General features: G+C 42.5%; 1 protein-coding gene across 3 annotated transcripts in view; it reads left to right on the plus strand.

Moving 5' to 3' along the window:
• XKR4 (XK related 4) overlaps positions 1 to 18,980 on the plus strand; it is a 436,657-nt gene extending 417,677 nt beyond the window's left edge. Inside the window, exons 3-4 of one of the 3 annotated variants that reach the window (XR_002739629.2) lie at positions 1,378 to 7,767; positions 10,980 to 18,980. Coding sequence is in view for 1 of the 3 variants with exons in the window: in XM_023248669.2 (XP_023104437.1) it covers positions 1,378 to 2,324 (947 nt within the window). In the remaining 2 variants the exon portion in view is untranslated. Of the gene's footprint in view, positions 1 to 1,377 lie in introns of all 3 variants that reach the window. The other 2 variants (XR_002739630.2, XM_023248669.2) reach the window with 2 other exon arrangements.
• The last annotated feature ends 1,066 nt before the right edge of the window (positions 18,981 to 20,046 follow it).

Genomic DNA, 20,046 nt, shown 5'->3' on the forward strand with positions numbered 1-20,046 from the left:
AATTTGCTTTACAATTGGTGTAGGTGTTTTCTACCTCATAGAAATTATATTATCATTTAAAAAACCGAACAACCAAGAAAAAAAGAAAGCAGCAAAAAAAAAAATTTTTTTAACACAAGAAAAAGAAAAGAAATTGTATTATTAAAACCTCCTTTGCGTACTGGCCTTGAACTGACCTAAAGTGTTGCCATACCTGCCCAAGAGTTATGGTAATGGAAGGTGTTTTGTGCTGGCCAGAACCAGAAAACCAAAACTCAGGATTGGGAGGCACATCTGGGCATTCTGCTAACTTGATTGGGGCTGGATATGAGAAGTGGCCACTGGAAGTCTTGTGACAGTTTGTTGAGTAGTCTGCAGACTGACTAACATTTCAGTGGCCAAGTGAATTCCCCCAAAGGGCTCTCTCCTGAAGGAGGCCGGTGCCTTTCCCGGTGAGCTCTGTCCATGTCTGGACCATTCGGGTGACGCTTCAGACCCAGGAGAAGCAGCAAAAGTGGAGGGAAATAATACAAGTCATTTTAGAAACTTGCAGACACACTTTTGGACAGCGTACTAACCAAAGGGGGTCCATAAAATGATAGGAGAAGGAGTTGAGGTGATTTCTGTCCCATCTTTATGAAAGAATAAGCCATCTTTCTTCTAAGGGAAACGTCTTCTTCTAAGGGAAGGGCAGTAAGGAACAGACAGAAGCTACGGGGAGAATTACATTTGGGTTCTGTTAGGACAAACTGCATACCAGGGGCCACAGGAAACATTGCCAAGAAGGTTTTATGGACTCCTATTTGTAAGAAAGAGTGGACTTTCTTTTGTGAGTGAAGTGCCTTCATTCTTGTTCAGAAGCAGGAAGGTAAACCGGCTGTCTCCCCCCCATCCCGCCCCCCAGTTTCTGGTGATTATTTATCCCTTTCATCCACAGAATCTCAAAGCCGCCTGGAGCCTTGGAGATCACCCACTTTGCAGATGAGGACGCCAGTTGAAGTGATTGTCCAGAGTCATACAGAGTTGAAACAGCAGCCCAGTTCTGTCAGCCTCCCCAGTCCGTGTTTATTTTCCCACCGCACAAAACTACCTCCTTAGTTTATTTCCAGCACACGGAAAGTTACCCCCACCCCGCCACCCCATTTCCAGATCCCACACCCCTCTCTGGTTTTGAGTAGCACTCCCTTTGTACTGCATGACTTCTCCGTACGACTGGGGCCCACCGAAGACACACAGTAGGACCCCCGTGAGCGTTTAGCCCAACCGAACCTCAGAGGAACGGACAGCTTTGCTGATGTCACGGTTAGCCTGTCCCGAGCTCCCAGCTCCACGTGACATCTTCAGGGGACAGCACTGCATCTCACTTTTGACAGAATGTCTTCCCTTTTGCCTTCGTAGGTTTCACTGCGGCGGCCTCCCTCGTGTCTTTGGCTTGGGCCCTGGCCTCTTACCAGAAGGCCCTCCGGGACTCTCGAGACGACAAGAAGCCCATCAGCTACATGGCCGTCGTCATCCAGTTCTGCTGGCACTTCTTCACCATTGCCGCCAGAGTCATCACTTTCGCCCTCTTCGCCTCGGTTTTCCAGCTCTACTTCGGGATCTTCATCGTCCTCCACTGGTGCATCATGACCTTCTGGATCGTACACTGTGAGACAGAATTCTGTATCACCAAATGGGAAGAGATTGTGTTCGACATGGTGGTGGGGATCATCTACATTTTCAGCTGGTTCAACGTCAAGGAAGGCAGGACTCGCTGTAGGCTCTTCATTTACTACTTTGTGATTCTTTTGGAAAATACAGCCTTGAGTGCCCTCTGGTACCTCTACAAGGCTCCCCAGATCGCAGACGCGTTTGCCATCCCGGCGCTGTGTGTGGTGTTCAGCAGCTTTTTAACTGGTGTCGTTTTTATGCTGATGTATTATGCCTTCTTCCACCCCAACGGACCCAGGTTCGGGCAGTCACCAAGCTGTGCTTGTGAGGACCCAGTCGCCGCCTTCACTCTGCCTCCAGAGGTGGCCACGAGCACGCTCCGGTCCATCTCCAACAACCGCAGTGTCGCCAGCGACCGCGAGCAGAAATTTGCAGAGCGGGACGGGTGCGTCCCTGTCTTTCAGGTGAGGCCCACGGCCCCGTCCACCCCATCGTCTCGCCCACCACGGATTGAAGAATCTGTCATTAAAATTGACCTGTTCAGGAATAGGTACCCAGCGTGGGAGAGACACGTTTTGGACCGAAGCCTCCGGAAGGCCATCTTAGCCTTTGAATGTTCCCCGTCTCCTCCAAGGCTGCAGTACAAAGATGACGCCCTTATTCAGGAGCGGCTGGAGTATGAAACCACTTTATAAAATAGAAGGCTTTGGAGGGGCCACAACCTCCAGGTGAAGGGGTGACAGCGGGGCCGTGGCAATAATGAAACTCCGTCCTAGACCAGGGCAGAGAGCTGTAATGCGCTTAGTGTGACCGCCCATCAGCTGGCTGCCCTGCTGTGGTCTCCTTTCCAAACAGCAGCTGAAGGGAACATGGCGGCTTAGGAGGACTTCTCGTTGCTACCAGCCCTCCTGTCCACTCTCAGCGTGTCCACCAGAGGGTACAATTATCACGGAAAATGTTGCCTCCAATCAATAGGGTGTTTTGATGGAGTCAACTGATCTTTGCAGAAAAATCTATTCAGTCACACACACACACACACACACACACGCACACACCTGCTAATACACACACGGCACCAGTCCTCTGTCAAAACAGCTTAGGTGATGTTTCTTGATGCAAAGCTCTGATTCTGAATATGAAAACAAAGAGACAGAGAGAGAGAGAGAACATACCCCTCAAGACTCCAGGAAAAAAACACAAATAGTACCACTTAGAAAAGAATTCATAGACCATTCTCATTCGGAAACTGATACCACGTGTGAAAATCCTACCCAGTGGACAGCAAACTCAACTGTTGTTTACATGTGTATTAGAATCAATGGAATGGTTCGTTTTCCACACACTTCAGGATCTGTCTTTTCGTTTAAAGTTTCCGTTGAGAACATCCTTTCTGTCAGAAATCCTATGCAGCGCATCTGTGGCTTTTGACAAGGCCAAGGAGCTCGGAAGTTCGGGAGGTACACGAAATGGTGATCGCGAGTCAGTATTCAGTTGCAGACGTGTAATAAATCCCTGAAGAGGAAGCACGGGAAAAACAAGGCAAAAGCGAGCGTCAGATTTCCCGGCCTGTGCGGCTCACACTGGCATGTAAGTGCAGGGGCAGAAGAGGGACAGGCTGACCCGGATGTTACAAGACGCGGAAAAGCGTGGCTCCGTGTGAGCACGTGCCGGGCCACACCCACCTAGTGCCAAACACCGTCCAACCACAGGACTGACGTGCAAGTCCCAAACACCTGAGAACGAGTGGCCTGAGTCCCCCCCCCCCACCAAACGCGGACGTGAGAGTGCACCATCAAGTTCCCCACTGTGTACAGACTTTCCCCACCCCCACCCCCCCAATCCAAGGTCAAAGTGATGTGTCTTTTAGAGGCTTTGGGACCCTTTTTAGTAAGTATGAGCAGACAATGAATGCAGTGACCGTGCTACGAGAAAACCCTTCCCAACTGATTGAGGGCTTATCACTCGATCCAGCTAAGATTTGTATTTGAATCGTTTGTAAAGTCGCACTCTTACAACAAACTTCTGGGTTTTAAATACCTCCGTACAGCAAGTAAACGTTCCCTGCTTTCTGTTCCCAGTGTCCTCGGTCATGGTGCTTTTTGTTGCATTAAAAGTGCCGGTCAAACTTTGATAGTATTTTTTTATAGTTGGTGCAGAGTGGAATAACTCATGGATTATTTCAATATTTTTGTAATAAAAAAAATATAGGGTATACATGTAGGCATCATCACTTTTTTTATAGACCTGGAATCGTTTAAAATACTTTAAGCGTCATCATTCCTTGGGATGTCCAAAACTGGTCCACAAATTCCATCAGCCTGCCTCAGCGGATTGAGAACACCTGTCTCTTGGAAGATCACCCTACTTTGCAATGTTGGTGCCCCCAGGAACCTGGCCAGGGGTGCTATCAGAATATCAGGTGACGAGAGAATCAGCTTACCTAGAAAGGGCTTGTCAAGACTGGCCAATGTTTCCCAGGATGTGAAAGCTGTAAATGATTACTTTCATCCATCCATTATCACGAACCTGACCACAGTGGAAGATGTCTTAAACTTCCTTCCCTGGTTTTATATTAACCCAAGTGATATATTAAATATTAGTCCAAGTCACTAAAAAGAGAGAGAGAGACAGAGAGAGAGAGACAGAGAGAGAGGGGAAAAGTCCGTTTAACTTCATTGCTCGGTTATCTGGACTGTCCAATCCACTTAAAATAGTCAAGTTCTAGAGCCACCACCTGTAATGGGTGGGTCCTACAGAGACTGCTGTCCCCGTGACATCCACAGGAAATGGCAGAACGCTCAACCTAGGACTTCTTTTGGTACAAAGCCCCAGAGCAATGTTTTCAAAATAGATGACTTTTTATCGCTTGATGTGCTTCCCTAGTACTCCATGATTTCATCCTCCAAGCAAGATTGCCACTAAAAAACAATGATCTTTTGTCCGGATGTGAAAAGTTTACCCGGTCGCCAGCAAAGGCCCAGGAAGACGCTCTTCTTGTCAGTGACTGGTGAAAACATTGCGCCCCCCATCGTGGAAGGAAAACGTGATTACATTGGCAAAAACTCTTCATCTTTGTGCAGGACCATGAGTTATTAGCTTCGTTATTTCCAAGAAGACTTGTAAGTGATGATCTTTGGAAACTGAATGGCTCAGCTGAACTGTACCTTTGATTTCACGAGTAAATAACAGATCACAATTATAGCGTCAATCGACACAAACTCAGCAGGCCCCACCACTCCTCAGTCATGTAAGTCCTGAGTTATTTCTCAGTTTGATCCCTCCTTTACCACGTTAAGAGTCAAAATGAGTGCTATGTGAATCAACAGTGATGTACTGTGCTTCGTCCTGGAGGTCAGAATGCAGTTTTAGGAGGGCATAAGGAATCTGCATCTTTCTGTGATTTCCCAAATACTGGAAATACTCTGCTGTCCAACATACTTGAAGAGTGTGATGTTTTAGTTAGTCAAAAATTCTTGCTAAGTAAATGACATCTCCACCACAAATTCCAAACTTTCTTCAGATTACAAGAACCAAAACCCTCAACCTCCCAGGAAAATCATGACTTAATCTTGTTTCCATGACTCAGACTGTGCAGTGACAGGAACTGTTATTAGACGCTAGATACACAGATGACAGAGAGTTTAAAGTATTAGGATTTAAAGAGACATTGTCAATGTACAAAGGAACAAAGTTGGATTTTTGTGCTTGTGTTTTAGTTCTTCCTAAGATTTCATTTTCAATCTGCCGTGAAACCCTCCAAGGACAGTAACTGGAAAATCCAAAAAAGAACAATACTCTGGTTAGCGTACAGATTGGAAGCGCTGGGTTCTTTCTCTGTGGGATCAGACTTCCTGTGCCTGAGTCTACTCGGATTCTTGGCCGGGTAAGGGGTCCTGCGCTTAGCATTCCCTTTTTGCACTGGACCATAAAATTTTCTAAAAGAAAATGTTATACCTTTCTTTCACTTTCAAGTTAGCATTTCGACATGAAACCTCATGTAAGATTAAAGAACATACGTAGCTTCACATACTGAGACTTTTAAGTATTCGCGTGGAAGAAAACAAATTTTTTCCATGTAAGTCACAGTTTGGTCCCCCATAATGACTCTCGTCTCTTCAATTCCCTTAGCCGTTGACGCTGTCCTACTTAACTATGTACCGGCTAGTTCAGTGACACTGACTTTGCAGACACTCAGTTACTACTCACAACGAATGAAAGAAATTCTCTTACTGACTTGGCAAGCACATGCAATTCGAGTATTAGCACAATATAAAATACAAAGATAACCTAAAGTATAATGAAGTATATATGCTTAATTCCTAAATGCCCGATTTATTTTTGCTCTATGAATAAGTGACGTGATAGCACTGACCAAATATTTTCCTTCTCCTTTTTGGCCCAAGCTGACAGTCCCTGTCTAATAAGACGTCAACATCCTTGTGATGTTGTGGGAAATACCCAGGTGCAATTTAACGCTTTCAGCTTGAATAAGCTGTCTCACTCCGGAAAGATTTCATCTTTTAAGCAGCTGAATAGAATAGTTTTGAATCATCTCAAAGTTCCTTTCTCCAAACCGATTGAATTGAGCGAAGAAAAACTCTTGTGTCCTCACCAGGAATTGTGCAAGATTGCACGCTTGCCTTTAAACGCGCCAAATGCCATTGAGTGGAGCGAGTTCTCCCCCAATGTGTAGACGAGGATCCATTTTTTTTCCTAATGAACCATTTTCTAGACTACATATGTGCTTCTCTGCAGTCCCCTACATCTTTGCCATTAGCCATTACTGTTTCTATATAAAGCTTGGATGATATGCCTGCATTTTTATGTTTCTAAGGAGAGTTCCTTAAAGCCTGTTTACAAACAGCTCAGACTGTCTTTCAGAAGTATAGCTTGAAGGATGCTTGAAATGCACAGCAGAACTGAGGTCGTTGTTTCTATACATCCAGCGATGGAAGCACATCAGCTCACGTCCCTTTAGCTTCAGCAATCCGGTGTCACTCCTGAAAACAAGCAAAACGGTTGCTTCTGCCAGCTTGTGACTCAAAACGCCCCTCTTCCCCAGCTTCAGATGGGGCATTCCAACATGGCTAAGGATGGGCCATTCCCTTCTAGCGCCCACCCCCCCACCAGCACCTTACCTCCATTTCCGAGTCTCCGGCCCTGACCTGTATCAGGCTATGAAGTGAGCTCAGCCGTTGGGTTGCGTCTCCTCTGCTCACTCAGAGGGGCTGCACTGTCCACGGTAGAGCTTTCTCTGGGCACGCATGTCCTGTCCAGTCGCCCTCCTAGAAATGGGCACACAGGAAGACTAGCGTGCGCCTGTGATCAACAGTCTCAACAGGATTACTCATTCGACAGCGAAACTCCGCAGAATGTGGGCGGAATTGTATAAAAACACAATGAGCCATTTAATTTTGTTAATTGTAGCAATTAGGCTAGCTCGAACACAGGCTGCGCTCACAGCGGAAAGCCAAAATGGAAGAAATGGCAAACAGCCATTTGCCCACAGAAATGAGGGGTTCAGAAGCTCTCCCTTGAGTGTTTAAGGCATCACGTTGTTTGATCATCCATCTGTAGCTCTTTCTCTAGACTCCATAAGAAAAGAAATCAGACTTCTGTTATATCGCATGCCATGGTCGAATCCAGAAATGGAAAACTGTAGTCAACCTGTTGTGGCCTATGTTCTGCTCCGTGAGGGATGGTTGGATGTCCCTGAAATGTCCAATTGTTTTTGCTAAAATATTTTACTCACACAAATAGTATCCTGACCATAATACGTCAGAAACACTTGGCAAACTCCAATTTTTGCTTCGGTGATTTTTGTTACCCTTAGATTTTCTTGCAGCTCAGTTCCCCATATTGACGGTAACTTACCACGACGGGGACCTTACCGTGTACCCAGTGCTGTGCTAAAGAGCTTTACCTGTGCGATTTCACTTAATCCACCCAACTATCTATGAATTAAGTACCATTTACAGATGACAAAGCTTAAGCTCGGAGATACTAAAATTGCCAAAGGTCCCACAGCTAGGAAGCCGTGGAGCTGAGAATTGAACGCGACTCGTAACACTTTTTAACTACTGCAGATTTTTGAGAGGACCAAGGAACATCTTCCCACCCAAATCTACTTCTGATTTGGTAAGCCTTCAGGTGAAACAAAACCATGGTCTGATGATGAAATTTCCCAGAGCAAGTTTCATTTGGAAGTCAAAGAGGTCTTCCAAAATGAAAAGTTAAAAATAAAAATGGTAGATAGATAAGTGCTATTCTTCCATTCTAGACAACTGTCCTCTTCCATGGCCCTACTGTACACTTAAGGAGGAGATAAATAGACGCTAACCTGATAGTTCTTCTCTTGTATTCTATACCTGTCATTCTATGCTGTCATCTGAGAAAGAACTAAACCCCAGTATTTACTCTGACACTCAGAGAGAGAAAGAAAGAGAGCAAGAAGGAAGGGAGGGAAAGAGGAAGAGAGGGAGGAAGGAAAGACAGATCAACAAACCTTTGAAGTGACATGATTCTATCCCATTGCCATAATTTTCCTCTACATTGTATGCCTTGCAGTTCCCAAAATTTGACACTATTATGCCATTGGCTTGACCCATCATATAAATTGAGGAATCCTTCCTTGGATTGAAAGGTTAGATGTAAAGAATAAAGCAAATGTTCACCCACTGTTTGTTGAGCTTATTGTAAAATACTTGATGTGCCCTTTCCTTCCTCACTTTTGATGTAACCTGTCTGAGTTCTACAGGAGGACAGTCAAAAGCCATTCAATGACATTGTATTTTAAGTCGTAAGCGATGTTGTTGGAATCGATGCTAAAAAAGTAGCCAGTAATAAACCCCAAATTTTCTCAATCTTGGTGTTTATTTTAGAAAATGACACAGTGATCAATCTGACTTTAATGTATGAAAAATACAATCTTCTCTCTTCCTACTTTGGTAAGATTTAAGCAGATCTTTCTGACGATATGTTAAATTAGAAGTCACTAATTTTTGTAGAAAATAGTGTCTAAAAGAGATCTAAGAGTTGTGTCAATACATTTCTTTTATAGATGAGACAATCAAGGTCCAAAGAGATCAGGTGATTTTTGTAATCAGAATTCCTTCAGTTATCTGTCCCATAAGCATGCTCCACAGGACGAGCATCGCTAGGCTAGGTACAGAAGGAGTCTCACATTCCAGCAGCTTACGCTCTGGTTGTTAGTAGCAGAATAGGAGTCTTCTGACTTTAACTCTTTTTTTGCTCTACTGCACAGATTCTTTGGGTAATATCTACATTTCATTCTACACCAGAGCAATAAAGACACATAGATTCCTCCATATTATATGATGTTAAGCCTCACAACAAACAACTGCCACATACAGTGACAAACAGAAGGTAACGATAGCAACATAAAGATAAATCAACAATGGCTGACTATCTATAAAGAGAAAAGTAATTTTATAATTGGTTTTTGTGCCTCTCCAACACTGGATGTCTTTAAATCAAGGTCACAGCTCAGCAAAGAGAAGTTGAAACACTTTTTTGGCACATGGCACTTGACTCAAAACAATCATATCCGAATTCCTTTAAAGGAGAGGCATGACGGGGGCACCGACCTGGCTCAGTCTATGGAGCATCTGACTCTTGATCTCGGGGTCATGAGTTCGAGCCTCATGTTGGGTGTAGAGAACACTCAAATCAATAAAATTTAAAGAAAAGATGCACGACATTCAGATGCCTCTCACATGTCTGAAGACTTTTCTGATAACCTTCAGGAAACATCCTTCATTAGTGCATACGACATGTTTCCAGCAAAGTAGTTTTTTAAGAATAACAAATTTCCAGGCCTAAAACTCGGCTATTGCAACCTGAGAGGTTGGTCGAAAGCCATACTTCCTGTGCCCAGAAGAGCAACATTACATTCACGGGTCAGGATGGCCAGACTCACCTCATTTGGATACTCAGTGCTGGCATAGCACCCAAACTAAGTCTCTCCCCGCCATATGGCCAAGTGGTTGGCTTTCCACAGATGTAAGGAGTGTATCGTTTAAAGAAAACTATTAACTTGCATAACTAATTTTCTGTAAGTGAAATAATTCCAGTCAGGGAATGCCTAAACCCATTTGTTCTTTAAGGAAAGGGAAAACACATATTAATTTGTATGAGCACAGAATAATTCGAAGAATTCTTTGGTGAGTCCCATCAAGCATCAATAAAACAGTTGACCTCATAACGGTGGGAGGTCTAAGGTAGGATTTCTAGGTTCATGACACCAAGAGTAGTCCATTACCGCGATTGCTACTTCAGCCGTTGCACCAGCCAAGAAGAGTATAGTTACTGATGCGATGTTTGCAGAGCAAAGATCCTGATAATAAAACAGATCAACATCAAAACTAATTAATCAACTTGATGTGCAAATATTACCAGTCCAGTACCAACACAAAATGTTCTCTTGTGTTGTTATTAAAGCCTGTCACCTAACGCTGTTATTAGAATTTCAGAAAATGTAAGGTTTCGTGTTTTTATTATACTCCCATCTATCAAATTAAGCTGGTGACCCTCTCCTCTCTCTATGGCTTGATTTGCATTAAAATGGAACTAATCAAATTCTTATTTCAGTTAAGTGCTACAAATATTAACAAATGGAGATGCTGGGCGTTTGAGCTAATTTAATTTAACTGTTCTAGTGGCATTCTGGTATGGAGTTGTATCAGATCAACACTCTTCATTATTTCAAATTAATTCATTTATCAGTGAGTTCTACAACACCCTTAAGTGAGTTGGAAATGTAGCTCAGGTTTCTCTCATTGTGAGAAATTCCTATTTTGGTTCCAAACCAGTTGGACACGTCTCACTCAACATCAGCATTTCAATCCATCGGGATTCTGGAAAAGGAGCACTGGAGTTTGGGCGTGTGGGGTACTGCTGTTAACTTAGCACTTAACCTTTGACCCGGGCTTTCTATCCCCCTCCCCCCCTACACCACTGTAGGTTCTTACTCTATTCAAATTAGGAGCAGTAGCACTTGTCAGGTAACCAAAGGAGATCGGTCAGCTGGTCAAAGAATTGTCATTTCATATCCTTCTTTCAAAGAAGTAAAACATTCAACTTTCCTTATTAAGCTCTCTAATGTATTGTACATAGAAAAGGAAGTGGATCGCTGGAATACGTTTTGAAGTCTGGGGTGAAACATTTCCCTTGGTGCGAATCAGAGGCTCTCGGTGGCCCGTGAAGACGACTAAATCTCTCGCGCTACGAGAAAAGGGAAGGGGGACGAGCCAGTCACTCAGAAATGTGAGCCTCGACTGTCACAAAGGTGTATATTGCTGATGGTATCGATTCCCTTGTTTTTTTTACAGAAACATCTTGGAACTTGTCAAGCTTTACCGAAGGTGATTTGCGTTAAGTAATGCAACAGACCCTTTGATCTTGCAAACTCTTGACTTGTAATGTTGTAGCCAAGCAAGGGGAAATTAATCAGTTAGTCGGAGAGAGCACTTCCTGCCCTGCTGTGCCCAGGCCTGAAGAGAAAGACCTCTGTGAAAGTAGGAGCACTAAGGAATTCGTGCTACCTGCTTCCTCATCATTCAGGCTATGAATATTCATCCGCTTCATTTGTTTTTTCCGGGAAGCGCTGCTTTGAAAGAAAGAAATTAAGAAAGATGGTAAAGGAAAAAAGTCAATGGATTCCTGGGGCTTGTGTAGCTCAGAGAATAGGTACTGGGTCACAGAGACTCGTGTTCAATGGATACAAATCTACATGTGTTTGGAAATGAAAAAAAAAATGTCATTGTCACCTCTTTAATGATTGACCTGAGTACAGTGGCCGCCCTTCATTTGTTGAGGCTACTGTTGTCAGCAGTGTGAAAACCAATTTCTAAAAATTGAACCTGTAATTCAGTTTCGGAGGTAAAAATCTACATGGATGGAACTATTCAGTAATTTGGTTCCTGCCTTCCCTGGGTGGTGTGACCTGGCAAGTTTCAGACCGAGGCGACTGTGTGGAATTGTCTCTCCTGCTCCTTCTGAGACCCTGCAACGTCTCGGTTACAAGCTAGAAGATCGTCAATTTGAGATTCTTGATTGCCTAAGTGTTTGCTTCAAAGTAAACAGGGAATCTCGCCATTAAAAAATCACGGTTCTTTCCCACTTGCTTCTCTGTTTTCCAAGAATGCTTTGAGCTGTAACGGAAGAATGAATGTACCTCAGATGGTAGTTCCAGAGTCTGCGAGAGTCGGGCATCCGTCTGTTCTTGTAAAGTTTCTGTCTGACCTTTTGGTAGAGCAATTTTAGGAATGAACCCCAGATGAATGAGTGAAAGCCATCAGATTTATCTGATAAGCCCCCTAACGGAAACATTTTTAAAAAAAGAAGCAAGGATCCTTTTTCTTGTGTTTCAAGGATGTTTCTCCTTCCTGAGCGATCATCTTGGTGACTATCTCCAAGATGTACCAAGAGCTACTGAACGATAGTTTCAGTTATGGGCTCCAGTATCGTGCTGAACACAATGACAAAAGTCATTTTTCAGAACTAGCTCTTGGCTCAAGCACTGACATTTAATGGCAAAAACTGGCCTACCACCGTGTGACTTATTTTCAATTGCAAGGCAGTGGAAACTAGTACGTGAAAGAAAATGTTAATTTCCTGAACTCCAAAGCCAAAATGGGCAACAAAGCAACTCTGAAACCTACAATGAGTTGGTTGACCGTGGGGAACCCGGGAGCAATAAACATTCCTCTTAAGCAAGGCTCATGAGTGAGACTAGCTGTAAGCTGTGTTGGGACAGAAGGTGATTGAAGAGGATGCCTACCAGTGGCTCATGAGGAATATTTGCCTTTTTAGAGAGCAGAGGTTCAAGGTAGCCCCCTGCTATTCCATAACTATGACGATAGATACACCCATATATGAAGGGCCAAGGCAGAAGACAGAGAAGATGCCAGGGGTTTCATGTCTGAGACTAACTCTGTCTCTAAGGGAACAGCTCTCCTTGGTCATTGGCCCCTATGCTGCTAACTAGCTCTGCATGCCAAGAGCTTCTGATGGATTACAAGATGAGATATTCAAAGGTATTGTAAGTACTCTTGCTCGTAGAACACGAACCATTGAATTATCCCTCATTTCAACAGCGACGAGATTCAGGGTTACTATGGCCTTACTCATCATCCCATTGTAAATACGTCATGACGTCACGAGAGCCTCCGTGTTCAAATTCACTAAAACAGGTTTCCACGTTCCAAGTCTGTGTCTCTATCCGCAAATTGGAAACATAACTTTGGGAGAATGATTTTCAGAATAACGGAAGTGAAAAGAGAGTGGACAGTGAAGCAATTTCTCACCATACACGAAACCACTTAGAGTACTGATAGCCCTAAAGCTCTGATTTTTTTTTCTCATGACTAAGTTTCCTTTAACTTAGGGGCTTTCGACATCTGAATTTTCCGGATGATTACTGACACATCTTCACCAAACTGAAGCAGACACAATGGCATTGTTAAAAAATAAAGACTGCCCACATGAATGCCAAGATCCCAATGAAAAGTGAAGAAGGAAGTCACTCAAGGAGTAAATTTGGTCTTGGTGAGGTCAAACATTTGGCTGCTTGGGAAAATCCAGATGTTTGAATGATACGGTTTTTCATCTGGTAGTCTGGTGTTGCCTCCATAGACAGAAAATGCTCAGGTGTTGTAGGTAATGAAATTTAACTTTCTTGTTGCAGTAATCTGTTGCTGGTGATATTCTGCTGCTAACAATCTCTTTGTTGTGCAAAGAGGAATAAATAACGCAGAGCAAATGCTATTTGATTTTTTTATTTACTTTTGGCACACCCAAGAGTGGAAGAGGTTTGGGAGGCTGTCCTGGGGAGGGGGAGGGGGGGTATTCCGATGGGATTGAGGCACAGACCTCCCTCACCGAGCCGGTTCTGGAGGCCTGCCACTCGGCTCCTTCCTGCCGAGGAAACTTTTTATCCAGCTCTTTTCCATCCTTTTATACTTGCCCCTCTGCTCGTCATGTAGGTCTTACTCGCTCACAAAGTCTACTTGACAGAAGAGTTTAAGGGAAATGCAGAGTCGTTAACTTTTTATTCTTCAAGTAGGAAGTTTCCATTGCAAGGACTTCTTAGATCTTTGAAGCAGAAAAATCATTTAAACTACTCAATGCAGTTATTTCGTGGTGCATGTTGCGGTGTGGACAGAAGTAAAAGCTATTTTTCCCAAATTATACAAAATGCATACTGGGTTTGGTTTATTGATGTCGTCCTGATTGCCAAGGACTGACTGGTTATACACAGTGGAAGAGTAGTGTTGTCTTTGTAGTCCCAGAAAACGGAAAAAAAAGAGAAAATGTCAAAGGAAAGTTCACTCTCCAGAAAGAAAGTTTGAGATAGTCGTATGACTCTTGTGTTTGTGACTAATTAGGGACGTTTCCTTCCTTGTTTCCTCTGACTTGGCTCTGGACTAGTGAGTGTGTGTATTTCATCAAATTGGGTGCTTACCTCATTTTCTATTCTGAGGCTGGACAGGAAAACAGGCAAGTTATTCCGACCGATTTTCTCTTCTGTGAGTTTAAGTTGCGGAACTCGTTCCGAGGCACTGACCGTAAGCAGGCACACAGAGCGCGATCGAAAGGTCACGAGAGCATTTCCAGAGAAAAATCTAAATGTTTTGTACATTCTTAGCGTTTTGATTGCGTCAAATGCTACCTTTCAGCGCCAACTTAGAAAGACTTCGTGGGGTAGACATTGCCCATGTCCTTGTTGGGTCCCTCCTCCCATCACATGCAGACGTTTCCGAAATCAATTGGATGCTCCACCTTGTGTAGCAAGGGCCTCCGGCCACTGGGTGTCGCTGCTCTGTGCTGACTGTGTTTTGAAAACGCTCCTTCGGATGGCTGACCTGGTTTGCTAGCCCCCCACCTGTGAAAGCCCTCGGGACCACGGCGCCGCCACTTCCTGTCGCAGGTGTACAAACCAACCTGGTTTGGCTTTGCTTTTTTTTTTCCCTGAGATTTTTGACTTCACCAGATCTTTTCGCAAATCTTTTTACTTTCCTGTTATCGACAGGATATTTAGTTCAGTGTTTCAGTCAACTGGCAACCAAGAGGCGACAATCCGTTGGCAACTACAGAAATTTTAGGTGTTTTGGTTTGTTTTGTTTTCAGTTATCTTTTATTATGTAATAATTGAATGATACTTGTGGTTTGGTAGAAAACTAAAAGTCCCTGAGTTGAATATAACGGCTGTTGTAATTATACTTAAATATATTCTACGAAACAGTATCCTTTCACACTATGAAGTATACTCCTTTCTGGAGACAAGAAGATGGAAGGGCCATGGTCCAGCGGTGGAAACACAAACACAGGGGCCTAGCATCTGTGCCCCTTGAGTCCTCATTCCTGGTCGGTCCCTTCAGCCTCAGAAACTCGCCCTCAGCCTCCTTTTTCCCATATGTAAACGAGAGATAATCTTTATCTACCTACCTCATAGTGATTTTGTGAAGATGCGTTAAGTTGGTAAAGTGCGTCGGCACTTGAGTAGCGGTGTTAGCGCAAAGGAGGCCTGTGCGCAGCCCTGAAATAGGCTACAGGAGGGGGAAGTGGAGGCAGCTTACTAACACGACAGCAATAAATCACCAAGCAGAGAGTACGAGTATTTGTGATCATTTAGCAGAAGTGAAACTTTTTCTTCAAAGGTCTATGTAGAACTTTTTTTTTTAATTATCAGCTTTTTAATGACAAAAATTAATTCCTTTCATACAAACATTGAGAAGCTTCGTACGGAAGGACGATTTCCCTCATAGCCAAGTTGAATTTTATGAAATAGTCATTAAATATATCCGGAAGACTGGGCTCCTTCTGATGCCTAAAGAGTTTGCATGCCTGATCCCCAAACTACATTTTCCAGAATGCCTGCCTGATACCTGAGTTCAGGACTCACGATTGCCAAGTGGTGTTCTGGAACCCACTACCAGGAGGGAAAATTTTTAATCGATATTGAGATTAGATTTTGTGTTGTTTCCGGTGAAGTTCTTTTTTGACTCTTAGATGACACATCCCTCCCTTTACTACCCAATAAAAGAATGTAAAGCCTTATTTATGCCTGGAACTTCTGAATTGGTTTCTTTTCAGATTATAAATACATTTTAAGATTTTCAAAGAAGTGTTTACACAAGGGCTTCAGCTATATATTGATATACATGTATCCTCATACATGCATAGATCTGAGTACTCAACTATAGGACACAGGAGATGGTGGGGAAACAACCATAGAGAACATCCTGTACAACTTCCCCCAAAAGTCACATGCTTTTTCTTACTTAAATATTTAGTCCGGATAGGAACTAGTGCTAAATCACATAATTTGGGGTTATAAATATTTATCATTTTTCAGTCGTGGCGGTAATATTGTAACGTAGGAATATACCCATTAAACTATACTAACAATTCAGATAATGTCTTAATGCTGTGACTTCACAAGGAAGAGTTATGTACATAAATACTGTCATTGTGCCCTTCGTTAATAATTATATTCCTTTGCAAAAAAAAATGCATGCTCTTAAAAACACGAAATAAGGTTTCAGAAAGTTTGTCTTGATAAATGGGTTTAAAATCATGTTGTGCCTAGAACTACATAAAGGACACATTCAACATAATCTCTTCTGGATTCTACAATCTAGTTGCCAGTGGTATAGCTTAAAATTTCACATTGGTTATACATTTCTAATGCATGGTATTAAGCTTTCCGGAGCATGAATTTAACCTAGGCAATTGCCTGATCCATTAAAAAACAAATGTTTATGTTGCCATGCCAGACTTAAGACAAATACTTTTTTTTAGACTCAATATATGAGTATAGTAAGCGAGTCAAAATGATTTGGATTTCTCTGACTTTTTTCCCCCAAGTTCCACGCATCAATATTTTTCAAACCAAAGTGCATCAGAATATCCTTGCTTCTGAAAGGAAATATCCATATCGTTTGTTTTTGTGCAAGAAAACTGAAGTTAACGGGACTGGATTCAGGGACATGCAAATAAGATACAGTGTGGCACGTTCAAGGGGGGCTGGCCAACATGAGGGGGGTGCTGGGAGAGAAGGCATCACTGGCAGGCTTACCACCAAGGTACAAAACAGAATCTAAACGTAGTAGCTGGACAACTCTTTGAAGTGATGGAAATGGAATTCCTCACCAAAGAGATGAACACACAGGTGGAGACAACATGTCATTAGACAGAAGCTATCCATCTAATTCCGGGGAAAATGAAGTTTGAACCTCCCCTACTTCACTCTTAAGGCTTTCCAGCCCACATGGAAGGCTCTAGAGTCTTCCCCAAAATAGAAGACTTTTTTAGAGAACTACTTTTTAGCAAAGATGCATGTGATTGTACTGCCGTGGACCAGCCATTATGTAATTATCACATATGTGATGCTTTACAAATGTAGTTGTCAACTCTTAGGGTCACTTCCAGTAAATTCTGTCCCATAAACATGTGGCAGAAAATTCTCTTGCTCCAAAGGAATGCCTGCCAACTTGCTTACATCCAGTCTTACCCCTCGCATCTTACTATCGCAAAACTTTCATATCCAGATGGTATGGGACGGTTGAAAAATGAAGCTTTCGGTAAATTGCTTATTGAAGGTCTCACCTGAAGCTTCTCTTCAGTGAAGGGGGCAGGAGGAGCGGGGAACCTGGGTGAGACTCTTGTCTCTACTAAATTGTCTCTGCTTTTCTTCTCAGTTACCAGACAGCTTGGTAGCCTGGAGAGCAAGATGATAGGGAAACGTGCACATTAGGTTTTTCCCATTCTCAGAGCAAGGAGGGCAACCAGGAAGCCAGAGGTTCCCACGCCTTTGAAACCAAATAGTACATTGAATTTAGGGCTAAGACAAAAAAGAAAAAAAAAATGCTGTAGAGTATGAGCGACGTCATCCTTCCTCAGTTTCTACTGAATTCTTTTTACGGTTTAGACCAGAGGTTTCTAATAATGATCACTGATGCCATTTTATGTTATAGCTTCCACGCAGAAATGGTGAAAGCATGAGTTACCCCCAAAATTACCGGGAATACTGACTTTGTCTGAAACTGACACCCTCCCTAGCAAACTAGAAACAAATACAATTTAGTATTCTGGTGTCACTACGAACATCTAGTAAAAAAATAAAAAGTAAACAAAAGGAGCGTTTTGCTCAGCATTAAACCATCGCACAACATAAACCCGCTTCCAAATGGCAAGGATTTTTACTGCTGACATTCGTCCTTCCTTCTGCGTTATTTTCAGTAACTAATTTTCACATCTAACTACCTCAGCTACCGTCCTTTCATCTAGAAACATGAAACCATGCACTTGGTAACCAACAGGTTTTTCATTTCAAATTTCAAAAGGATACTTGGTGCAAAGCAATTTTCCGAAATTTATATATGACGGAAGAAACCCACCCTCAGCAGCTTGTCCTTAACTCTGTTTGTTTGTTTCTGAGTTGGATTGGGGAAAAAAAAAAAAGAAAGAAAGAAAGAAAGAAAGAAAGAAAAATTTGTTTCCACTTAACACCAAGAAAAGCTGCTCTATATTTGCTTGATTTGCCTTAAATATTTTGTGCTCCTTTCCCTGTCCATTTTTTTTTGTTTGTGTTAAAGCGATCTCTGAAAAGGAAATGTAACAGGTGGCAGACGAGCATCAACTAAGAGAAGGGACCAATCATTTCTCAGTTCCCTGTCGTCAATTCTGCATGACATTCTGATTGTGCGAAATTGCCATTCCTGTGTTTCTCTCTCCCATGACCACTAGGGAAATAAGGTCCGAGAGACCCCACGTGTGTGTTTAGGGAACGGTGTAGACATTTCCCCCGGGACGAGCACAGTGCCTGGACCCGAATGATAACCTTGGCGGTTCTTGGGCTTTTACTTTGTAAACATTGTACAAATGTATTTGGAATCCTATTTGAAATGAAGAGTTAAACTAGTTACGAAATTCTTTTCCTTCCTGTAAATATATATATTCAAACTCCATGTATCCAAACATTCCTTTAGCGTTCGGATTGTAAGAGTGTCTTTATTGGCTGGAGGCCGCCGTCTCGGGCCGCGGTCCCACGTGCTCTAGTGGAAAGCACAGTGTGTGGTGTATTTGATGTACTATAATACCATAGTTATTTTGGTCTGTTAAGTAAGTTGCAATTTGTGATGAAATGAAGTGGAAAGTAGTGCTTCATAATGAGCAAATTTCCTCGGTTACATGATTTTTTCTTGTAAAACTTAAAAAAAAAAGAAAACTTGAAATTTTATATATTTGGATTTTGTAGATTTTTTTTTTATTTTATTGCAACACAAGGTACCAAAATCATTAAATAAAGTACACTGTGGTCATTTTAACAGAAGTCTGAGTTCCTGATTCTTTCTAAGGGCACGAAGAGAGCAGTCGTTGTGGGTCTGAGAAGGGAAGGTGGCAGAAGGCCATATTCTCAGGCATAGTCTCGAGACAAAGTGATTGAAACCTGAAAGTAAATGAAGCTGAGTTCTGTCAAATCTGAAATAAGTTTCAAATGAAATTATATCCATTTCTAAGTGTATTTCATTTGTTTATTTCTGAAACATGCTACAGAATGTTTCTCCAGAACCACTATAAAGAGATGTTTCAGATCACAAAGAGGGTAAACATCTAAATAATAAACATTAATAAAAGGAAAAACTGTCAGCGAACAAAAGTGCTTTAAAAAAGATGAAGTGGGGGCATCTGGGTGGCTCAGTCGGTTAAGCGTCTGACTTCAGCTCAGGCCATGATGTCACAGTTCGTGGGTTCAAGCCCCGCATGGGGCTCTGTGCTGACAGCTCAGAGCCTGGAGCCTGCTTCACATTCTGTATCTGCCTCTCTCTCTACCCCTCCCTCACTCACAGTCTGCCTCTCTCTCTCTCTCTCAAAAATAAACAAACATTAAAAACAATTGTTTTAAAGATGAAGTGTCTAAATGCCTGATTTTTCTACAAAATTAGGGTTTATGCTTTATATGATTGTTTTCCTTAAAATATTCTTTTGTCTGTTTGTTTTAAGGAAATTTTCTTTTTCTGTACAGTTTGGCCAGAGGTCTAACGGTTTATAAAAGCCTTCCTTTATCAAAGGGAACTACAGCATACACTGTGACGATATGTGTAGAAAGTATTACCAATCAAATAGAAACAGATACTACTATTAGAAAGACCAATGATATAAATTTCAAGAATTCATTTCTTTTCAGAGTAATTTATTAGAGTGCTCCTTATGACTATAATAGTAACATGTGCTGAATGTAAAAATACATGGTTGGTATTGGGGTTGGGAAGGAAGTCACAGCAGGGAAGGAGGTGGGGTCCCTGGATGAGCAAAGTCCTTACCTCACTTTGTCTGACTCAAAACGGAAGCAAGCAAAATATAAACTTCTACTGGGTTGAGCTACTGACAGTT

This window comes from Felis catus, chromosome F2, assembly GCF_018350175.1.
Source record: "Felis catus isolate Fca126 chromosome F2, F.catus_Fca126_mat1.0, whole genome shotgun sequence".
Classification (NCBI taxonomy): domain Eukaryota; kingdom Metazoa; phylum Chordata; class Mammalia; order Carnivora; family Felidae; genus Felis; species Felis catus.